Raw genomic sequence first — 21,780 nt, 5'->3', positions numbered from 1 at the left:
TTGAACAAAAAAATGAACGCAACATGCAAAAATTTTGACTGAGTTACAGTTCATATAGTGACGCAGTGGTCTAAGACATGTCACGCCCTGGCCTTAGTATTCTTTGTTTTCTTTATTATTTTAGTTAGGTCAGGGTGTGACATGGGTATTTATGTGGGTTTTGTAGTGTCCAGGGTGATTGAAGGTTTAGGGGGTTTATTTTAGAGTAGTTGCTTTATGTTTAGTATAGTTGTCTCCTGTGTCTGTATGTATGTTTCGTGCCACAACGGGACTGTAGCGTTGTTTGTAGTCGTGTACCTGTTCGTGCGTTTCTTCATGTTGTTATGTAAAGTTTCCAGGTTCAGGTCTGTCTACGTCGTTGTTGTTATTTTTGTAATTTCAAGTGTTTTTCGTGTTCGTTTCGTAATTCAATAAATATCAGTTTATGTCATCATACCTCGCTGCACATGGTCTTCAAGGCTCAGTGCAAGAGGCGTCACTGCAGTACCTGGTTCGAATCCAGGCTGCATCACATCCGGCCGTGATTGGGAGTCCCATAGGGCAGCGCACAATTGGCCCAGCGCCGTCTGAGTTTGGCCTGGGTAGGCCGTGATTGTAAATAAGAATGTTCTTAATGGACTTTCTCAGTTAAATAAAATTTACAAAAATTAAAAAGATATATAGGGAAATCAGTCAATTGAAATCAATTAATTTGGCCCTAATCTATGGATTTCACATGACTGGGAATASAGGTATGCATCTGTTGGTCACAGATACATTTTTTTTTTTTAAAGGTAGGGGCATGGAGCAGAAAACCAGTCAGTATCTGAAGTGACCACCATTTACCTCATGCAGCGTGACACATCTCCTTCACATAGAGTTGATCAGTCCCTTGATTGTGGCCTGTGGAATGTTGTCCCTTTCAATGGCTGTGCGAAGTTCCTGGATATTGGCGCGAACTGGAACAKACTGTCGATCCAGAGCATCCCAAACATGCTCAATGGGTGACACGTCTGGTGAATATGCAGGCCATGGAAGAACTGGGACATTTTCAGCTTCCAGGAATGTGTACAGATCGTTGCGAAACATGAGGTTGCTGAAACATGAGGTGATGGCGGTGGATGAATGGCACGACAATGGGCCTCAAGATCCATCACGGTCTATGCATTCAAATTGCCATCGATAAAAAGCAATTGTGTTCGCTGTCCTTAGCGTATGCCTGGCCATATCATATCCCCACCTGTCACAATGGGGCACTCTGTTTACAACGTTGACATTAGCAAACCGCTCGCCCACACAACGCCATACACGTGGTCTGCAGTTCCAAATTCTCTAAAACGACATTGAGTCAGGTGGCTTATGGTAGAGAAATGAACATGCAATTCTCTGGAAATAGCACTGGTGGACATTCCTGCCATCAGCATTCCAATTGTACACTCCCTCAAAACTTGAGACATCTGTGGCATTGTTGTCCCCAGCACAAGGTACACCTGTGTAATGATCGTGCGGTTTAATCAGCTTCTTGATATGCCACACTTGTCAGGTGGATGGATTATCTTGGCAAASGAYAAATGCTCACTAACAGGGATGTAAACAAATTTGTGCACAAAGTTTGAGAGAAATCATCTTTTTGTGCGCATGGAACATTTCTGGGATCTTTTATTTCAGCTCTGCTTGATAGGCAGAGCCCACAAATAATGGGAAATTAACCTAAACCACTCATACTTTTCAGGTATATTTCCCTTTTTATATCACTCAAATATCCAATTAATGGTGGCCATGAAAGATATCGTGAGGCTACCCTCACGTATCTGAAATTACATGATGAATTAATTTTTACTGATGAAAAGCATTTAGTTACTTGATGTAGGCTATAACTCTAATGATAGATCTAAATGTGAGCAATTGTTTTGCATGGAATAATCTGACATTTGTAGTTCTGACTGCGCTTCAAGAGGTGATGATATTACAACCAAATAATTAACATTTAGTTAACAATGAAAACTGCACACAGTTGTCAATGGTTTTTGCAGAGCTGCGAGTCTCCTTGTCCCCCAGCAGACAAATTGAACACTCTGATTTAAGTCAACAGTACAAGGGATACTAATTGTAAACACTTTATAAATCATGAATAAAATATTTCTGAGCAAATCCTGACATGGAAACTTGTGTAGGATGTAGGTTATGTAAGTTTTAACTTTGGCTTTAGAACACAAGAACCAAAATATATTTTTAAAGAATTACTGAGAAGGTTGAGAAGAACGTTAGAATGTTCATTTCAGTATGGTGAATGTGATGTCATTTGTCTGACCTGCCACAGGTTGGAGCGGTTGGCCTGGAATTTGTTTCCCCAGGGATACGTTCTACCTGGAGGGAAGAAGGAGGAGAATGGAGGAGGGCTGTTATACATGAATGGCTATTAATTTGAAGCTTAATAAAAAACACTTAACAAGATTTAGAATTCTAATTCCATGGGTTCTTATTGTATGGTGAGATATGTCTTATTCTTTGTGGAGATCCACCCCAGRCGGCATTGTAATAAAGACAATCCCACTACATTTTTTTATTTTATGTTAGCGAGCCCCACTCACCCTGTAGACCCCCACGCGCAGCCCACTCCCACTCCTCCTCGCTGGGCAGCCTCCTCCCCCTCCAGCTGCAGAAGGCCTGGGCATCATTCCAGCTCACCTGGACCACTGGGGAGTCCAGACGCTCCCGGATTCCAGAACCAGGACCTGCAGGCTGCACAAACACATAAGGAGGAGTCAGGTAGTCCAGATATAGGTATGGGGGGATGGGAAAACTAAAAAATGACTTCATTACCTGCCTCCAAAACACCCGCTCTACTGGCATCCACCAAGGTGCTGACTTCAAGGGTGAAAGGAGAGTTAATCATTATCACAGTTCGGAAAGACCCCCCCCCCGAAAAAACGTACCTATCACCTATCAGTGTGAGAGATGTTTGATATGAAATGCAGAAGTGACTTTCAACACACCTCTATTTTCTCTGTCACTTTGCTCTTCAGCTCTTCAGACACAAAGTCCTGGAACACAAAACTCCAGCCGAAGGTCTCCGCTTCAGTCTTGTATTTCTGTGCCCTGACAAACTCCCTGGGATGAAGACAATAAACCACTTCAATATTCTCAGTTTCCAGTGTCAACTAGTGTACCCACATACAAACCGACCAAGCATAGACTGATGCCAATGTCTTTTGGCCGTCTTGGTGCGGACATGCCTCAATTTCAACGTCCACGGACATAGATATTTTTGTCCGGACCAGACCAAATCTGAACCATTCATAGACGTCTATGTTTGGTTCAGATTTGGTCTGGTCCGGCCTCGATTTGGCCCAAACATAGACGTACATTATTTTTCACAAGTTTGGACAGCATAGTACTGTAGAACACAGAAGAGTGTAGTACAATACAGTACAGTCAAGAAAAGTAAAGTACAGCACAGTAAAGAAAAGTAAAGTTTACTCTGTTCTCTACTGAACTAAACCGTACTGTACTTTACTAAATTAAACTGTACCGTAGTGTACTCTGTGCTCTACTATGCCATACTTTACTGTGCTGTTCAAACTTGTGCAACACATCAAATCAAAGTTTGTCACATGCGCCGAATACAACAGGTGTAGGTAGACCTTACCGTGAAATACTACTTACAAGCCCTTAACCAACAATGCAGTTCAAGACATAGAGTTAAGAAAATATTTACTAAATAAACTAAAGTAATTTTTTACAATAAAAAGTAACACAATAAAATAAATGAGCCTATATACAGAGGGTACATGTATCAAGTCAATGTGCGGTGGTACAGATTAGGTAATTTGTACATGTAGATAGGTGTAAAGTGACGATGCATAGATAATAAACAGTGAGTAGCAGCAGTGTAAAAACAAAGAGGGGGGAGTCAATGTAAATAGTCCGGTGGCCAATTGATTAATTGTTCAGCAGTCTTATGGCTTGGGGTAGAAGCTGTTAAGGAGCCTTTTGGTCCTAGACTTAGCTCTCCAGTACCGCTTGCCGTGCGGTAGCAGAGAGAACAGTCTATGACATGGGTGACTGGAGGCTTTGACAATTTTTTGGGCCTTCCTCTGACAAAGCCTAGTATAAAGGTACGTGGAGCGGAACAAGTGAACCCAAGAGCAGACTCAGACGAGAAGACTGGGATGAGGTAACCAAGGTATTTATTGAAACACGGGGGGAAGATTGTGTAGGTTGCCGGAAAACAGGTGTGGAGGCTGAGGTCTAGAGGTGTTTGAACAGGGTAATCAGGTCCAAAGGGGAATCCAAGGGAGCGTAGAGTGGGGAATCCAGGACAGAGTAGCAGTAATGACAAGAAGTCGGACTGGAGACAGGGACCAGAGTCAGAGCGGGTAGAACTGTAGCGGAGCGGAAAACAGCGTCAGGGAAGGGAAAACAGGCACAACAGGAACAAACGGCTAGAAACATGGACTGACTGAGCAGAGATTACGATCTGGCAGTGTGGAAGTGGCAGGACTGAGTATTTGTAGAGGTCTTGATTATGGAACAGGTTGCAGCTGGTGGGGATCTGCTCTGACTCCAGCAAACCTGTCTCTGCCCAATCACAAACACAGGGAGAGAGCACTGGGGGAGTGGCGGCAGGMCAAGGAGACACAGGATGAGCACTAGAGGGCGTGGCAGGAGCAGATTGTCACACTGGATAGTAGGAAGCTTGGCCCCAGTGAAGTACTGGGCCGTACGCACTACCCTCTGTAGCGCCTTACGGTTGAAGGCCGAGCAGTTGCCATAACAGGCGGTGGTGCAACCGGTCAGCATGCTCTCAATGGTGCAGCTGTAGAACTTTTTGTGGTTCTGGGGAACCATACTAAATCTTTTTAGTCTCCTGAGGGAGAAAAGGTTTTGTCATGCCCTCTTTACGACTGTCTTGCTGTGTTTGACCATGATAGTMTGAGGGTGATGTGGACACCAAGGAACTTGAAACTCTCAAACCGCTCAACTACAGCCCCGTCGATGTTAATGGGAGCGTGTTCGACCCTCCATTTCCTYTAGTCCACGATCAGCTCCTTTGTCTTGCTCACGTTGAGGGAGACGTTGTTGTCCTAGCACCACACTGCCAGGTCTCTGACCTCCTCCCTATAGGCTGTCTCATTGTTGTCGGTGATCAGACCTACCARTGTTGTGTCGTCAGCAAACTTGATGATGGTGTTGGAATCGTGCTTGGCCATGCAGTGGGTGAACAGAGAGAACAGGAGGGGACTAAACACGCACCCCTAAGGGGCCCACGTGTTGAGGATCAGCGTGGCAGATTTGTTGTAGCCTACCCTTACCTCCTGGGGGCGGCCCGTCAGGAAGTCCAGTGAGATTGCGTCATCTGTGGATGTATGCGAATTGGAGTGGGTCTAGGGTTTCCGGGATGATGGTGTTGATGTGAGCCATGACCAGCCTTTCAAAGCACTTCATGGCTACCYACGTGAGTGCTACGGGGCGGTAATCATTTAGGCAGGTTACTTGGGCACAGGGACTATGGTGGTCTGCTTGAAACAATTAGGTATTACAGACTCAGTCAGGGAGAGGTTGAAAATGTCAGTGAAGACACTTGCCAGTTGGTCTGTGCATGCTCTTAGTACACTGGTAATCCGTCGGGCCCCGCGGCCTTGTGAAGGTTTAAATTTAAATTTTGGTCATCTAGCAGACGCTCCTATCCAGAGCATTCAACAGCAACATACAGTATCACAGTCCTAACAAGAAAATAAAAAACATTACTGAGAATGTTATTGTAGTTGAAGTAGTCTGTCGGTTTATTCTGTAGGTTGGACTACTTTGAACATCATCACTGCCCGTTTTAAAGCTTTTTTAAAAAGACTAATATAAGTCCATGTGACAGATGGGAGCAATAATATATATTATATGTTGCAATCTTCCATTGGTTCCTCCTTCCTATATTAAATGGATAAAAACATTGTCATTGTGATATAATCCTTACTTCCTTGAGAATGTATGTGCAGTTGAAGTTTGGCCATAGTATCAATTACCAAAAAAAAGACAGACCCGAAAATGAACCTGATTTTAATGTCCGGAAAAAACGTATTTTCAGTTTTTTCAATAATTAAAATGAACCCAACTTCAACGTCTGGAAAATAAGTATGTTATACATCCTTTCAACGTAATGTTGCTTACTGGGAAGAATCATCATCGCTGTATCAAAGTAAGTTACCTGAAGTCAGAATTAGTGACAGGATATTTATCGATACTGAATGGATCGACTGTCACTTCTTTCGTGGGTGATTCTCCATCCTTGCCGTCGGCTGAGTTCGTCCCCATCGTCATCTTTCCTCCTGGAATTTGCACCATTCCTTCATCGTCTGTAGAGCCAAAGATGTACAGTTGTGAAGCTGTATCTGTTGTATTATTTAATTGTGCCGAAAAAGTTGATTAGCATCAGTGAATGTTCCTTACCTGCGATGCAAGACAGAGCGAAGAGGCACAAAATAAGTACTATTCTGAGGTTCATGGTTCTAAATTGATAAGGCGATCGTGTTTTCATAAACTAGTGGAATGTGCAGGTCCAGGGTAAGTCCGTTCATGTACTTTGAGCACCATAGATCAACGCTCTCTAAGTAGCCATTGTTTTATGTATATATACTTCTTCAGGTTTACACTGAACCCTGAAACAATTACAGTCGGACTATTTTCACTAACGGACAGGAAACTGTGGTCCGACTGAAAAAACAGTTCCCCTTGGAAACAACTTTGTTGAAACGTTGACTCACTTGTGCATCATTTCCATATAMAGTTAGTTAGCGTTAAATTAATCAGGAATTTTGTGTAAATCTGACTTGCCTTTCTCGTCTCGCTCGGATAACTTTAGTCAACGTTTGGTATGGGTGTAATTTGGACAAATTCAGATAGATCCTTCTCGACTTTGTTCCGTTTGTGTTTTGCAACATAATTGGCGTAATCTGTTGCAATTTCTGATCTCAGGCTAACATCCTGCTGTCCTCGGCTGGATTTCCCAAAAGCATCATAGTACTAAAATAATCTTAATTCCATTGAAATTAAATGAACGAAAGATGATTGCAGTGCTACGATGCTTTTGGGATAACAAGCTCTGGTCTGGGCATCATTTCTGCCACCTGCAGGAGGAGGTTGAAGCTGCACGATCAAGTTAAACTGTAAGTGACAATAAGCTAAGTCTACAGGTTTTTATGATCGAAATTAATACTTGAAGGTTGACAGTTGGACTTTTGTAAGCCTAACTTTTCCTTTATTAATTTCAGGAAATTCTTTCTCACTGTCACCCATGCAGTGCTCTTCTCCTCACCTGCCCCCAACAACTGTACCAACAGCCAACATGCCCCGTTTCCTACTGTCGAAGCCAAGAGAAGACCATCATGACGACAGAAGAGTAAGTATATCTGAAGTTGYCATCATCATACACGAGATCAGGCCTACATGTTTGTTATTTATTTCCATTAGATGTCAGGCCTTTGCTTATCTATGATTTCATAATACCAAAGACAAGAATGCAATGGAAAGTTATGGAATCATCGCTAGAGTGGAATATCCATGGGGTAACGATGGTATCAGTCCGATGTATTAGGCAACGCTAGTCTTTGCCCAGTGGGCTGTTACATTTCCCCAGCCTATATCCTGTCTCCTCCAAACGATGTGTCTCCGTATCATGTCATCATTTTTTTCTGTTTTTATCGTAGGGTTCACCTACAGGTACTGCTGTCTGCCTTGGCCTCCCAGGTGTCCCATCCAGAGAACATGGAAGATTATTTATTTATTTAACGAAAGGACGTACTCCGCTCTGCCACCAAGGCATTCAGCTGGAAACGATTCAACCTCAGAGGTTCAACGTGAGGGGTCAGTCGACCAACATGGTCAAACACAGGAGTTCCTTCAGCTGTTGATGGCAGCCATCCGAGACTGTTGTTTGTTCCAGGGGCCAGACCACTGCAAAAGCCTAATATTGGACTAGTATTGTAAGATCGCACTGTTTATATGTTCAAATAAGACACTTTCTATCTAGTCCTAGAACTCTCTCCTGTTGTATCKCTTTCAGTGTAGTCCTAGCAGAGTGAACTATAAGGTCCTATATGCTATATTACTACATAGATAGGTGGCCTCTTATGCGCTGTCCATAGTAACCCCCCCCCCCCCCCKAAAAAAATGAATTAATATGGTGGTATTAACTTGTACCATGTTTTAGTTTTAGCGTGGGATAATGTACAGGCTGGTAGAGAACATGATCAGTGTCTGAGTGGTGAGATATGGTTCTTCCTGTCCAGGAGAACGTTTGACATGATCTGTGGTCTTCCGTCTGCTCCTGTAGCCCTGGACGAGATCACACATCAGGAAATACGAGCCAGGCTGGAGAAGGCACGTGACATGTTCACGTGTTCTTTGCTGTATATATTGGTTTGTGTATGTAGCCTGAGCCCTGGGCTTATACTCACATAGCTTCTCAGACTAGGAGTGTTGATCTTGGACCAGGTCCTTCCTGTACATACAGGCAACTGCAAAAATAAAGGAAACGCCAATAATAAGTGTCTTAATAGGGCGTTGGGGGCACCACGAGCCAGAACAGCTTCAGTGCACCGTGGCATAGATTCTACAAGTGTCTGGAACTCTGTTGGAGGGATACAACACCATTCTTCCATGAGAAATTCCATAATTTGGTGTTTTGTTGATTGTGGTGGAAAATGCTGTCTCAGGTTCCGCTCCAGAATCTTCCATAAGTGTTCAATTGGGTTGAGATCTGGTGACTGAGACGGACACATCATATGGCTTACATTGTTTTCATGCTCATTAAACCATTCAGTGACCACTCGTGCCCTATGGATGGGGCATTGTCATCCTATTGGGGCAAAGCCATTGTAGCAAAAATAATGGCCTGCCCAGCATTGTTATACATGACCCTAAACATGATGGGATGTTAATTGCTTAATTAACTCTGGAAGCACCTGCTCTCAATCTACTTTTTATCCCTCTTTTACTCAAGTGAGAGTATTTAAACTTTTTGTATTGTTTGTTGGTTTGGCAATGCCACTGTCAGCCTGAGAAATATGCTGAGAAGGATTATCACCACAGCAAGCAAGGTACTTGGAGTCAAACAGACAGGCCTTGATGAGATCTTTAAGGTCAGGGCCCTCCACAAGGCTCACAAAATAATTTTGGACCCAAGCCACCCCCTGTACCCGGACTTTGAACTACTCCCCTCTGGGCGCAGGTATAGGGCACCCCTCAGCAGGAAAAACAGAACTAGACAATKATTTGTGCCAGGTGTGATATCTCTCCTAAATAGCTCGGGCTAATGTTCCTATCGACTGACAATAAAGTCAGTAAGCAGTAAGTAAGTAAGTGTTTCCTTTTTTTGTCAGTGACCTGTATACTCTTATTCATTATGATCTAAAATGGGAAACTGATCCTAGATCAGCACTCCTCCTCTGAAATGCTTTGTGAGTACAGGCCTGGGGTTTTGATGTGCATTGTGATCTCTCCTCATGTCATTCAACCCACAACCCTGGAGGCTGCTAGTGAGGTCATGGAGGAAGAGTCTTCAATCCTGCGTCCGCTGGGGGTCCTCAGCCCTGTCCAGACATGGGAGGAAAGGGAAGACATTGTGCGGTTTGCTGCGAGGGGCTATTTGGATGTTTGGTTGTCATGTGGACCAGTAAGTATGTTTTGTACAATAACTGCTGAGTTGGGCCTAGTCACTTTTGGCACAGCAGTGAGATAAAACCAGTTACAGTAATTACTTTTATGAGCTCAGTCTCTTGTGCACGTCCCTCACTCTGTGTTGCGTGTTGTCCTTTTTGTTGTGTTTAAACCAAATGAAAGGAGGACTGGCTACTCTGGGCTTGCTAGAGGCATCCTGCTGTATTCAAGCAGATGTTACTAGCCAGACCTCTCTCTGCAGTAGACCTCACGCTCTTCCACGTGAACTTCTCAGCCCCCGGTAGTGATGAGAGAATAGCTGAGGACATAACGTATGGCTACTGGAGGGACTGGCTTATTGGGGTGGAGTGTAAGGAAAATGTCATCAATCTTCAATGCAAATGATTCATCATCATGTTTCAGGGATGTTTTTTAGTCCAGGACCAGGCTTAATCTGGGTCCTGGAAGCAGGCCTGATAGAGGAGAACAAGGAGAGAATGTTTTTATATATGAATAGTGATTAATTATGTTTAGGAGAAGCACATCAGCCTCTCAAGATTCATCCTAGGTCATATTGTCTGTGTTTGTGTCCTCTTCAGGGATGTGAGTCTCTGACCGTCAAGAAGCTTCTGGTCTTCGTGTCTGGCCGGGGGGGGGGGCACACTGGGCTTCCCCACACAGCCCACCATGGAGTTCCTGCACACTCGGGGGGGGGAGAGACAGGTGTTCTCCACGCTGTACCTTGCACTCTCGTCCTCCGTCTCCCAGTCCACTCCTCATATCAGCAGTTCAAGGAGTCCATGACCTCAGACATACTCCAGACATAGGAGTCCATGACCTCAGGCATATTCCAGGAGAAGAGGAGTCCATGACCTCAGAAAGTACTCCAGACAGAGGAGTCCATGACCTCAGGTGTACTCCAGACACAGAGGAGTCCATGACCTCAGGTGTACTCCAGACACAGAGGAGTCCATGACCTCAGAAAGTACTCCAGACGTAGAGGAGTCCATGACCTCAGGTGTACTCCAGAGACAGAGGAGTCCATGACCTCAGGTGTACTCCAGACACAGAGGAGTCCATGACCTCAGAAAGTACTCCAGACGTAGAGGAGTCCATGACCTCAGAAAGTACTCCAGACGTAGAGGAGTCCATGACCTCAGGCGTACTCCCAGACACTCATGTTGGCTTGAGAAGCCTCACTAGAGAAACCAGGTAGACTAAGACAGTGAGCAGGTCAATGCCTCAGACGTCTAAGAACAAGACGGCTGTTTGGTCCTTGCAACATGTGTCCCTCCAGTTAAAGATCAGGTGTCAGTCTGACTGTTTCTTAATTGTCTTCATTATCTCTGCATTATCTCTGGGCAGTTCCAGGTTCACTATCTACAGTATGTGAAGTTTATCCAGGGTGGTCCTCCTGAGAAACAAACTACAGACACAAAACAAGATGCTGTCACCTTCACCCTGACTCGGGGTTCCGTTCTGGAACACTTTGTTGTTGACACATCTGACGTGCTAAAGTTCTGTAGATAATAGCCCCTGTGCCAGAGGGCCAAAGAGGGATCCACATGTTCCAGCTTATTGATTACTGCTTTGGTGACTAACTTTTATTCATGGCTGTGATTAGTACATTTGTTATAGTGCCTGTCTTTTATTCCTGGCTGTGTTTGTGTCGGTCAGAAGTACTCAGTGGCTTTTCCATGTCACTTACGTAATTCTGATTATGTAAATAGTTAAGCAACCATGTGAACATCACCATATTACCCACATTAAACCACAACACAGACCTCCAAATAAATGAACTTGAAGTCATTTGTATTTATTGAATGAATTGGAGCTCTTTATTACATCATCTTAATGCCTATGTGTTCAGGCGCCTGAAGCAGGAGGGAACAACACTTGGTTTGACACAATTGTATACATTTTATATAATCTTCAAATTCACTTCTAATTCTATCTACAATAACTGAAGTCCTATAGTTTTTGTGTTTTCATAGAACCAGTCAAATTTCACAACTGCACAAGCTGCGATTGCTACGTACATTTGACTTTCCAATGAATGATGCTATTGATTCTTGACTAATATAATATTCCATGACCGACTGACCAGGTGAATTCAGATGAAAGTGCAACTCAATATTAGGAAGTCGTTCTTAATATTTTGTACACAGTGTAAATGCCTCATGAACTTCAACTCTAGTATCCCATCTGAACTGAAAATATAACCTTTTTATAATCTGTTGTTTGTAAACAATATAATTGTAAAAGAAAAAAACACTTATAGCCTCAAAACATGGTTAAAACTATAATGTTAATCTCAATGATGTTCAGTCCTATGTCTATTCATTTGAGAGTGGTTACATTTATTTAGCCCCGTCCCTCAGCTTTTTACCAAACGAGCGACGGGGCAAAAACTTTGTTGTTTGAAATGCAGATTTCCCCTTTAATCCACCATAAAGCTGCAGACAAACATATATTACATGTCCGTGCCCATACCCACAATACCATAATCCAATCATACTGCATTTTAGGTGACACACTTACAAATAGGATCGAAGGAGCATACCAAATTATACAGAAATAGCCAGTGATATCCCAGTGCCATGCACATCAAAATAGTCTGACTACTGTATAGCCTAACTACATTTCAATCAGGATATTATGACCAATGTGCTTCTAGTACAGTGTCTGTCTCCATGATATCTGACTCTAGTCTCATGTTACACCAGAGAATCTCTTCCCATCCCATGTCCTTGGATTCAATGAAGCGTGCACAATATGCACATCCAAAACTTTCTACAACAAGTGCTGGCTGATAATATGACTGAACAAAGAGAGAACATGACCCACAATATATAAAGCACTTCAGAGCTGCAATATACTAGGCTACATGCAGGCCATTCTTTATTCTGAGAATGGCTTTAACCCTCAAAATGACCAGAGAGCACAGTAGCACTGACCATGGCATGAGGGGGTTCATGGGAGACTACCCCTACGGTCGGTGGAGGTCAAAGTCCCCTTTCACACTGTCAGCGCCACTGAAGAGGTCAAGGAGCATCTGAAAGCCTGAGCAAAAGGTTAATGGGATGGTCTGTGTTCATTTTCCCATTATGTTGAAAAGCTTGTCCGCCCCTAGTATCCTAGTGTGCCGTTATCGTTTTACCAAGGCTTTTAAGCAAACTACAACCGAGGGAACCTTTCTATGTTTAAAAAGGGCCCGAGCAGAATAATTATATTCCATACATTTAATGATCGATGTGCTGGAACTTAATGTACTGAATTGGATAATCCATTCATGGACCCTCATGTTTGTTTACAACGTCCTCTAAGAAGCATATTTGTATTTTCTCATTATTGAAATACCCTGGCTAATTAGATCAATAAAATAAACAATATTGTGATAATTATTTAAGTGTGGTAGTTGAGTCAACAGTAAAAAAAAAAAAAAAAAAGAGTTCATCAGATGTAATACAGTTAAGATCGGGCATTAACAGTTTTGCACAGTTCGGTGCATTCCCCTCTCTCCTTAGCTTCTCCCCCTACAGTGGCACATGCTCCTTTGTCAAAACGTCCCCCATGGAAGCCCCTCCCCATAAGAGTTAGAGTAAATAGGCCCGGTGGGTGGAGCTATCCGGGGGCATGGTGAGGTCACACAGGTGCTTAGCGCTGCCCCCATGTCTCTGGCCCCGCCCTTGGGAATGGGGAGATGGAGAGATGGAGAGCAGGCTGGCGAGAACATCGGGACAGTCCTCTGGGTCAGGAGACAGGGCGAAAATTGGCGACGGAGGGGAAGTGACATCGTCATGGTTACCCAGGGGCGCCGCCGCCACCGGGTTCTGAGACGGGCTATGCTTGTCGTTATTATTACTGTCCCTGCTGTCTTTCTCAGCCTTGTCTCCTTTCTCAGGATGGTTGTTGCTGTTGGCATTAAAGTAGGTCCAGTCGAGGCTCGGGTAGCATCCCGACTGGGACATGGCTTGGAACAGCTTGTCCATGGGGCTGGGATCTTCGTTAGGTCCTTGCTGGGTGGCCTCTTGGCCGGTCTGGGCCGCCAAGCAGAGTAGCTGTGCGTGCTGGCGGAGCTGGGCCAGCTCTTTCTCGGTGGCGGCATTCTGGCGCAGCAGCTCCTTGGTGCGCAACGTGATGGCCAGCAGGCCCGACTGGCTCAGGATCTCTGCRGTGTTGAGGAAGCGCCGCTGACGCACCAACGAGCAGTCAGACAAGCAGTCGGACAGGTCTACCGAGGCCTGTGGGGCCCAGCTGTCAGCGGAGGACGAGGAGGACGAGGATGTTTGGGAGCTGATGACGMATGGGGAGCCAAAACTGTTGGAGTGGGAGGGAGAGGGGCTGGGTTTGGCATGTTGGTGGCAGTAGTGAGATCCCTGCTGGGTGGAGGAGGCAGGGCCACCCATGGAATGGTGAGGGAGGTGGGATGAGGAGCTTCGGCTGCTGCTGACTTTGTAATGGGATTGGGTTCTGCTCTCTTGCTGGTGGTGTTGGTGCTGCTGTGGTCGAAGATGAGTGGTGGTGGATACTGCTTCTCTCTTGTCCTCCGTACACACCCTCTTGCTCCGGCTCTGGCCCTCTATGCTTCTCTCCTTCACATCCCCTGCACCCTCTCTGCTCTGCTCTGAGCCTTCCTTCCTCGGGTGGGGGGCAATGCGGGGGTAGGAGTTGAGGATGGGGAGGTACGAGTTCTTGCTGTTATGGTTCTTGTTGCTTCTACTGCCCCCTTTCTTGGACTGGCCCTGTGGATCAGGCAGATTGTTGGGGGCAGGGACGGGGGAGGGTACCCCTGGTTTTTGGATGAGTAGGAGCTGGGTGGGGGCCTTGGAACCAGACAGACTGTCCCATCCTCCCCCCCATGCCAGGGTTCTGTGCAGTAGTTGCTCTGGTCCAGACTATACCATCAGGAGGTTATAACCAGGGGTGTATTGTGACAGAGAAGACATGGAGAGGTGGTTACATTCACAGATCAGATTAAACAAACAGGAGCAGGAAGAGGTTGAGGAAAGGATGCTTTGAACAAATTATTGTCCCGAGGGTCACCAAACATTATGGTAATCTACAATGCTAACCAAAGTGTCTCACCGGTTTAACCACCAGGTTCTTGATGACGTAGATGGGGTTTTGCTCCTCAAACAGGGGCACGTTGTGGCCCAGGGAGCTGCTACTGCTGTGGGCTCGGTAGGCCTCACTTACGCTGCTACGCTGGTCATCCAGATCATTCTGCACCGAGTCCGAACCAGTCTCTGGGAAAGAGGAAGAGGGGTGGAGAGAGAGAGAGAGAGAGAGAGAGAGAGAGAGAAAAGGGAAAGAGTAAGAGATAGAGATAAAGGGAGAGAAACGAAGGAGGGAGGAGATTCATCCTGTTGACACAGCCACTATATACATGAGTCATTTAACAGACGCTCCTATCCAGAGCGACTTAGTTGGTGCAATTCATCTTAAGGTAGCTGGGTGAATGTATGATGCCAGTATGACTCCTCTGATTCAGACCGGTAGGGTTAAATGTGGAAGACGTTTCGGTTGAATGCATTCAGTTGTGCAACTCACTAGGTATCCCCCTTTCCTTCAGTACGTGCTGTACGCAAACCCAGTTGGTGCCAACGTTTTAATGATTCCATTTCCTGGTTGTAAACTGTTTTTATGTAGGGCCAAGACCATGAACTCATATTGGTACACAAACGAGCCCAATAATGGCAGTTGATCGAAAAGGGTGCGCTTATTGCAGGCAAAGTGAGYGCTACCCTCACCAGATATGGGCTTCTCACACAAAGTGAGGGCATTAGGGCCAATGTAACGCTGATGAACAAAGTCGCATCGGCCCTATATGGCCATGCTACATGGGATCAATATTTGACCCTGCATTGGACCCACATCAGGGTTGGAGATAATTCTTAATTGAGTTGCGAATTGCTCTTTGATTCCGATTAAATTCTTGAATTTGAATTGGCCACGCCCTACAGGAAGCAGAATTTGAATTTAATTTAAGGAAGTATAATTTAATTTAATGAAATTCAAATGGCTTATTTATTCTACACAGCACCATAGTAATGTTTATTTTTTACATAATGTATGGTTACCAATACCATGTAGCATAAGGTTGAAATATTTCATTTTTACAACTCATTCTCCTAAAACTATTTTAAACAATTACAGTGGTCTGTAAATATGTTAAGATCATGTTGTGGGTTGTCTATAATAATTCCCTTAATGTAAAAAAATAAATAAAAATACATTCCCAATGCAATAATCAAACACTGCAGTATGGAAGGGAACAATATAACATCTCATTACAAAGAAAATACTGTTTGACATCTGAGTTATAATCAAACTAATATTTTTAATGGTATGTGTATTCTTTGCATGAATTGGTGGCATATCATTTTAATAAAAGATTTGTCAAACGAATGAGACTTTCATGTTTTACGTCTCAGTTGAATTGGTTTGAAATGCTTTGAATTAAATTCTACTTRCTTCAATTCAAATTTAGCTTCCTGTGGGGTGTGGCCAATTCATAGAGATGTGTAGAGAACACAACGTTGTATCTGTGCCATTATGTTGTCTGTAACATCATGGGCAGCGCCATTGAGGCTATCTCCATTTTAAAGCAGTCCATTTTTGTATTCTTTTGACATTTGAAAAAGTGTAAAGCTAATATTGGCGACTTACTGCCACCTGCAGTAAATCTTGTGTCATAACTTTTTTGTGGCCACTAGATGGCGGTCATATAGCTTAAAGCCATTTACAAACCATACGCAACCCAATTTAAAGAAGACAATACTCTGATCATTGGCTAATGGTTGCCAACTCATAGGAATCCCCACACAGTTGACTACTTTAAAATGGCGGAAGCCCTCAATGGTAGTGTCCATGCAAAATGAGTTATTTCCATGTAATGATCTCTATACATCTCTATGGGCCAATTCAAATTGACCCCAACCCTGGGCCACATGGTGCCAATGTTTTCTGGGGGACAAAAAGAGAATATCTCTTGTGGCCAAAAGTAGAGAGTTACTCACCAGAGTATCCCGAGTCTTTCTCTGAGTCCTTCTCCGAGTCAGACCGGGACATCCTCCCGTTCATGCCCATTCTCCTACCCTCCTGGTCTCTGTGAGTGCCACACTGGGATGCCCGCAGAGTGGCACTGTTACTCTTATCCTTGGCATTCTTAGAGGTGCCCTGGGGTACGCGCTCGGGCCGCTCCCCAAAATGTGCCTGCTCCTTTGGCATCACGGACCTTCAGGGAGGAGAGCAGTGAGAAACATGTACACCGCAATGGGACCAGGTGTCCTCCTGATCAATTTGATGACTAATGCTGGGCTACGTGGCTGGTTCAGCTATAACTCAGTAGAGTAAATATGCTTTCATATATCCCTACTGTGATTTGGGCATGGATGGCTAGTGTGTACAAGGAGAAAAGTACATGGTTGTTGCCTCATAGTCCAAAAGAAGCATATGAACTGAAGAACAAACTGGATGCACAAGAGATATTCAGACACTCTTGGGGAGGACAAAAAAATGCTTCTTTATTGCTAAGAAAAAAAAGCTARGCATTTCGACATTACAGGCTTCACCAGCACATACGTGACATCAGCTCCACTTTATATAACAGACCTGCGAACTAAATGATCCCCAGCTTATCACTATTAAAGCTCAACCTGAGGGTATCAGAATAGATATGTATGCTGGAATACCAACACGATAGAATAATGTCCCCAAGAGATTGATTGATTAAGGACATCAAATATAACTTTTTCATTAGCCTACATCTTACAGTTCTATCAGTTTATGGATCACGAATGTGGGGAGAAACATGGGACACCATTTCCTTACTTCCTAATGGTCTAAGCTATTTGCTGTTGCCACATTTTTTAAAAATGATATACAAACCACAATGCCCATCCAGCATGACTTGAATAGCGAGTAATTGGAGTAAGCAGCGCTGAGTAAAGGCTCACATGTTTGCTATAAGCCGCTGTAACGTGGCGTAGCCTATGAGTAAACACCCTAGGACCTGCACACGGATGAGGGAGGAGTAACTTGATAAGATCATCTGTGGCTAGACAGGCTCTGTGTAAAGTACCTCCTCCAACCGTGTTACGTAATTGCTGGCTGGCAGTGGCACTATAGCTGCTACATAGAAATAACAACCCCCATTGACACGTGTGCACTATGCACAGAATGATATGTATCATCATCTTCATCTGAAAGCATTGCCAAGTACACATACCAATTTAGTTTGTTTGTCATTATCATAATCTAGACGATTAAACTCCCGAGTGGCGCAGCGGGTCTAAGGCACTGCATCTCAGTGCTAGAGGCGTCACTACACACCCTGGTTCGATTCCAGGCTGTATCACAACCGGCCGTGATTGGCCCAGAGTCGTCTGGGTTTGGCCAGGGTAGGCCGTCATTGTAAATAAGAATTTGTACTTAATAAACATCTCTACAGATCAGTGTCCCACCCTTGGGACGGTTGCACTAATGTTATTAGCATGAAGTTAAAAGAAAATGTCCCAAGACATAGACATATCTTATATGGGCAGAAAGCTTAAATGATTGTTAATCTAACTGCACTGTCCAATTTACAGTAGCTATTACAGTGAAAACATACCATGATATTGTTTGAGAGTGCACAGTTATGTACTCGAAAATGTAAATATTGACCAATTAGGCACATTTGGGCAGACTTGATACAACATTTTAAACAGAAATGCAATGGTTCATTGAAACAGTCCGAAACTTTGCACATACACTGCTGCCATCTAGTGGCCAACATTTTAATTGTGCCTAGAGTCCTAAGTCAGATAATGGCCTTTCTCTTGCATTTCAAAGATGATGAAAAAAAWATATATATATATTGTAATGACCCTGGGTTTATAAGCGCGGAAATCGACTCTGCCAACCGAGCATGCTTTTGCTGCACAGTCAATAGCGCGCTGGACTTCGTGCTAGAAGGTCGAGGGTTCGAGACCTGCTCCCTGCCTGTTTCATTACATTGGTATTAGAAGTGGGATCGGACCTTGCATCCACAACAGTGCGTGTGCTTGGCCGGTGAGCGCGTTCCTGTAAGACGTAGAGTCGCAAGCTAGCGTGAGGATGCGCTCTTTGAAAGGAGGGAGTAGTGTAACGACCCTGGGTTTATAAGCGCGGAAATCGACTCTGCCGATCGAGCATGCTTTTGCGGCACAGTCGATAGCACGCCGGACCTCGAGCTAGAAGGTTGAGGGTTCGAGACCTGCTCCCTGCCTGTTTCATTACAATACATATATTTTTTCTTTGTAATATCTTTTACCAGATCTAATGTGTTATATTCTCCTACATTCATTTCACATTTCCACAAACTTCAGTGTTTCCTTTCAAATGGTATGAAGAATATGCATATCCTTGCTTCAGGTCCTGAGCTACAGGCAGTTAGATTAGGGTATGTCATTTTAGGCGAAATTTGATCCTCCGATCCTAAAGAGGTTTTAACTGACTTGCCTAGTTAACTAAAGGTTAAAAACTCAACTCCGCGATTTATGATGGAGTTGAGCAGCGGCTATTATGGGCGAACTTGACCTCTGACGTTTTTATCAAAAAACGACTGATTTCAGCATCCAAAGAATACACAGAAATCAGGGTGCTAAAATCAGGGTGCTGAAATCAGGGAGCTGAAATCAGGGTGCTGAAATCAGTCGTTTTTGATAGAAACTTCATTTTTATGTGACGTCAGAGGTCAAGTTCGCCCATAATAGCCGCTGTTCAACTCCATCATAAATCGTGGAGTTGAGGTTAGTCAGCTAGGCATAAGCAAATGACTAAAAGCCCTCACTAGGTTTTCATAAAGTAGTATTTGGGTCGTTCCACCAAAAGAGTGCCTTTTGCATCCCTTTGATATTTTTTGTAGAAGTTGTGCACCAATATTGAATTTTAAAAGCCTGTTATATTAAATGAAGTGCCCTATTAATATAGACCACATGGATAATTAAATAAATCAAACTTGCTAATGTCCCTCTGTGCACCCTCTGTGACCCACTTAACCCCAACATTTCTCCAAGTTTGTACCATCATTGTAAAACCCTAGTTATGCTCCTGCTTTGAAAAAGTAATTTCTGAAGATGATTATTTATTTCATGTAATTCGTGATTTGTTTACCTGTTACGTGAACTGAACTCTCACATTAATATGGTGAAACTATTCCTTTTTAAAGAGACATTTAACTAATAGTCAAGCCATAGTGTAAAAGCAGGTAAGCTGGTTCTACTATTTTTTMGACATTTTCTGGTGTTTTGTGGTGGAAAACTGAGCGGGTCGAGCAGGCACGTGCACAGACAGGGCTCTACCTGTACAGAGCACATGCCCCTTTTCCCTTCCAGTCTCTAAAGTGCCCTTTTGTTCTGGGTAAAATAAAACGTACAGTTTTTGTCATTGTTCTTCTGAATCCACTGCCTGCCTCATTAAATCTACATTAAATATGTGTTATTTAATGAATTAACCATTAGGATCAACCATCTATTGTTTTTATGTAACTAAATAATAAAAGTCATAATTGCTCAACAAGTCTGTGACCACAGTTGTCGAATATATATATTTTTTGGTGCCCTTTTTACAGTTTCAGCACCTGCCCCCCAAAAGGTCTGTGCATGGCCCTGGGGTCGGTTATAACACGTCAACCCAGTTACCCATAGGTAGACATGCTAGAATGTTTTAACAATAAAATGTTCTTTGTGAAGCTTGTATTCAATTGCCACTCCCTGTTGCACACAACAAGCTTCCAATCCCCCGTCACATAGGGATTTATGTTTGATTTTAGATTAAATCAAGACTGAGGTCAACCCTGTTACTTTAGTTGGTACTTAATTAATAGGTACTTACTGTAGAAGAAGAAAAAACTCAAAAGATGGGAAAATTAGTTTTTTTATGAAGTTGAACAAAGTTATTATTTGGAATAATGGAAAGTTACACTTCACAAAAGGCACCAAATTGGTAGCGTGACCTATTTAAACAGTAGTCTGTAGAGTTGGGGATATTGGAACAAAATCCTTAAATTATTAAACTGTTGATATTTGGAGATATGCATGCAAAAGTATGAGGTATAATTATCATGAAGCCAATATTATCATTTGTCTTACCATTTATTCTGTCCTTGTCCTTAAACCTTCTGCCTTGTCAACCTCCCCGCCCTAGGACCTGACAAGCGTTCAGTCTATAGGCAGATACCAACCAAAGCATCTTTGAATCATGTAGATAACTATTTTCCTCAAGTTTCAAGTCCTAGCTAGGGTACCATCCTGTAGAAAAATGTTTTACCTCCTGCTCGGTAGGGCATCCTCATCCAGAATAACAATGTAAAAGTATTTCAAACACCCGTTAATGTTGTCGCCGAGTTCTCGAGTCGATACATTGTAACTAGCAATGTACCTATACGCCCTGTCTGTTCAATATTCCGTCCGAGCTGTACAAAAAGCGTCCATGATGATGTTCATTACGCATAGACCCTCCTCCTAATCTGAATAGTAATAGCCTAGTGGTGATGCCCCGGTCAGCAGTGACGTATCCATCATAGACAGCAGTGCTGTGGCCAATCCCGTGCGTAAACACGTGTGCGGGCGGCAACATGGTTTAATCCACGTGAGGAGGTATACTGATTGTAGGCGGGATTTAGGCTAAAATCAGAGCGAAGTGTAGGGGAGCGCATGTGTCTGCCACAGACGCACACACATACACACACACACGACGCTATAACACACGTGGGCAGTAGGCTATTCATAGATACATTACCAAATGACAATGAGCAAGGCATATATTTTTTACGTGTCCATATAGCTCACACTAGGCTCAATAGCATTAATGTAGGGATGGCACCATGTTGCATTTGAGATTAAACTGGACTAAGAGTTTATGAATGAGACATCGTCATAATCCTGTCGGGTATTTTCTCAGGTGTGCTGTGAAGCAGCTACAGCGAGACCCACGTGGACGAGAGACCACAGATTTGAGTTTCGCTAGGGGACGAACCGTATGAACGTGTGCGGCAACATGTGAAAGCATTTCAGAGGCGTGGCCACGCTCCTCGAGCGCACATGTTCCACGCGATGAGTGCGTAAAAGCACCACCGTGGCTCGTGTGTCTCGGGGATGTGGTCATACACGTTCGCTGAAAACC

At 43.8% G+C, this 21,780-nt stretch overlaps 2 protein-coding genes and 1 long non-coding RNA gene across 10 annotated transcripts in view; 1 reads left to right on the top strand and 2 right to left on the bottom strand.

Annotated features, from left to right (window-relative positions):
• The window catches only part of sumf2 (sulfatase modifying factor 2), a 17,032-nt gene extending 10,379 nt beyond the window's left edge, over positions 1-6,653 (bottom strand). The window contains exons 1-6 of the mRNA XM_023988325.2: positions 6,424-6,653; positions 6,182-6,329; positions 2,976-3,090; positions 2,803-2,847; positions 2,571-2,721; positions 2,291-2,346 (exon numbers count right to left, since the gene is read on the bottom strand). Of these exons, the coding sequence (XP_023844093.1) occupies positions 2,291-2,346; positions 2,571-2,721; positions 2,803-2,847; positions 2,976-3,090; positions 6,182-6,329; positions 6,424-6,511 (603 nt within the window). The 5' untranslated portion in view covers positions 6,512-6,653. The remainder of the gene's footprint in view (positions 1-2,290; positions 2,347-2,570; positions 2,722-2,802; positions 2,848-2,975; positions 3,091-6,181; positions 6,330-6,423) is intronic.
• Positions 6,654-6,685: 32 nt separating this feature from the next.
• On the top strand, positions 6,686-11,439 carry LOC111964424 (uncharacterized). Of its 6 annotated transcripts, none has more exons than XR_011479960.1 (5): positions 6,686-6,845; positions 6,949-7,139; positions 7,245-7,372; positions 7,680-10,000; positions 10,230-11,439. It is a non-coding gene; the product is annotated as an uncharacterized lncRNA (long non-coding RNA). The 6 variants fall into 6 exon arrangements; XR_002877381.2 differs by having other exon boundaries at positions 6,686-7,139; positions 7,680-7,955; positions 9,503-10,000; XR_011479958.1 differs by having other exon boundaries at positions 6,686-7,139; positions 7,680-9,646; positions 9,814-10,000.
• Positions 11,420-21,115, bottom strand: si:ch211-132b12.7 (CiPC domain-containing protein). 3 transcript variants are annotated; one of them, XM_023988323.2, is made up of 5 exons: positions 20,926-21,115; positions 20,748-20,821; positions 16,653-16,870; positions 14,719-14,879; positions 11,420-14,528 (listed from the first exon to the last, which is right to left on the bottom strand). In XM_023988323.2, exons 3-5 carry the CDS (start codon positions 16,861-16,863, stop codon positions 13,227-13,229), a joined length of 1,674 nt encoding a protein of 557 aa, XP_023844091.1. In that variant the 5' UTR covers positions 16,864-16,870; positions 20,748-20,821; positions 20,926-21,115; the 3' UTR covers positions 11,420-13,226. The 3 variants fall into 3 exon arrangements, with proteins under 3 accessions (XP_023844091.1, XP_070299827.1, XP_023844092.1); XM_070443726.1 differs by having other exon boundaries at positions 20,748-21,099; XM_023988324.2 differs by lacking the exon at positions 20,748-20,821 and having other exon boundaries at positions 20,926-21,099.
• Positions 21,116-21,780: the final 665 nt, after the last annotated feature.

The sequence above is a fragment of the Salvelinus sp. IW2-2015 genome, linkage group LG5 (genome assembly GCF_002910315.2).
Source record: "Salvelinus sp. IW2-2015 linkage group LG5, ASM291031v2, whole genome shotgun sequence".
In the NCBI taxonomy this organism is placed as follows: domain Eukaryota; kingdom Metazoa; phylum Chordata; class Actinopteri; order Salmoniformes; family Salmonidae; genus Salvelinus; species Salvelinus sp. IW2-2015.
Note: the sequence above shows the minus strand (reverse complement) of the source record. Positions and strands in the feature narration are given on the sequence as shown.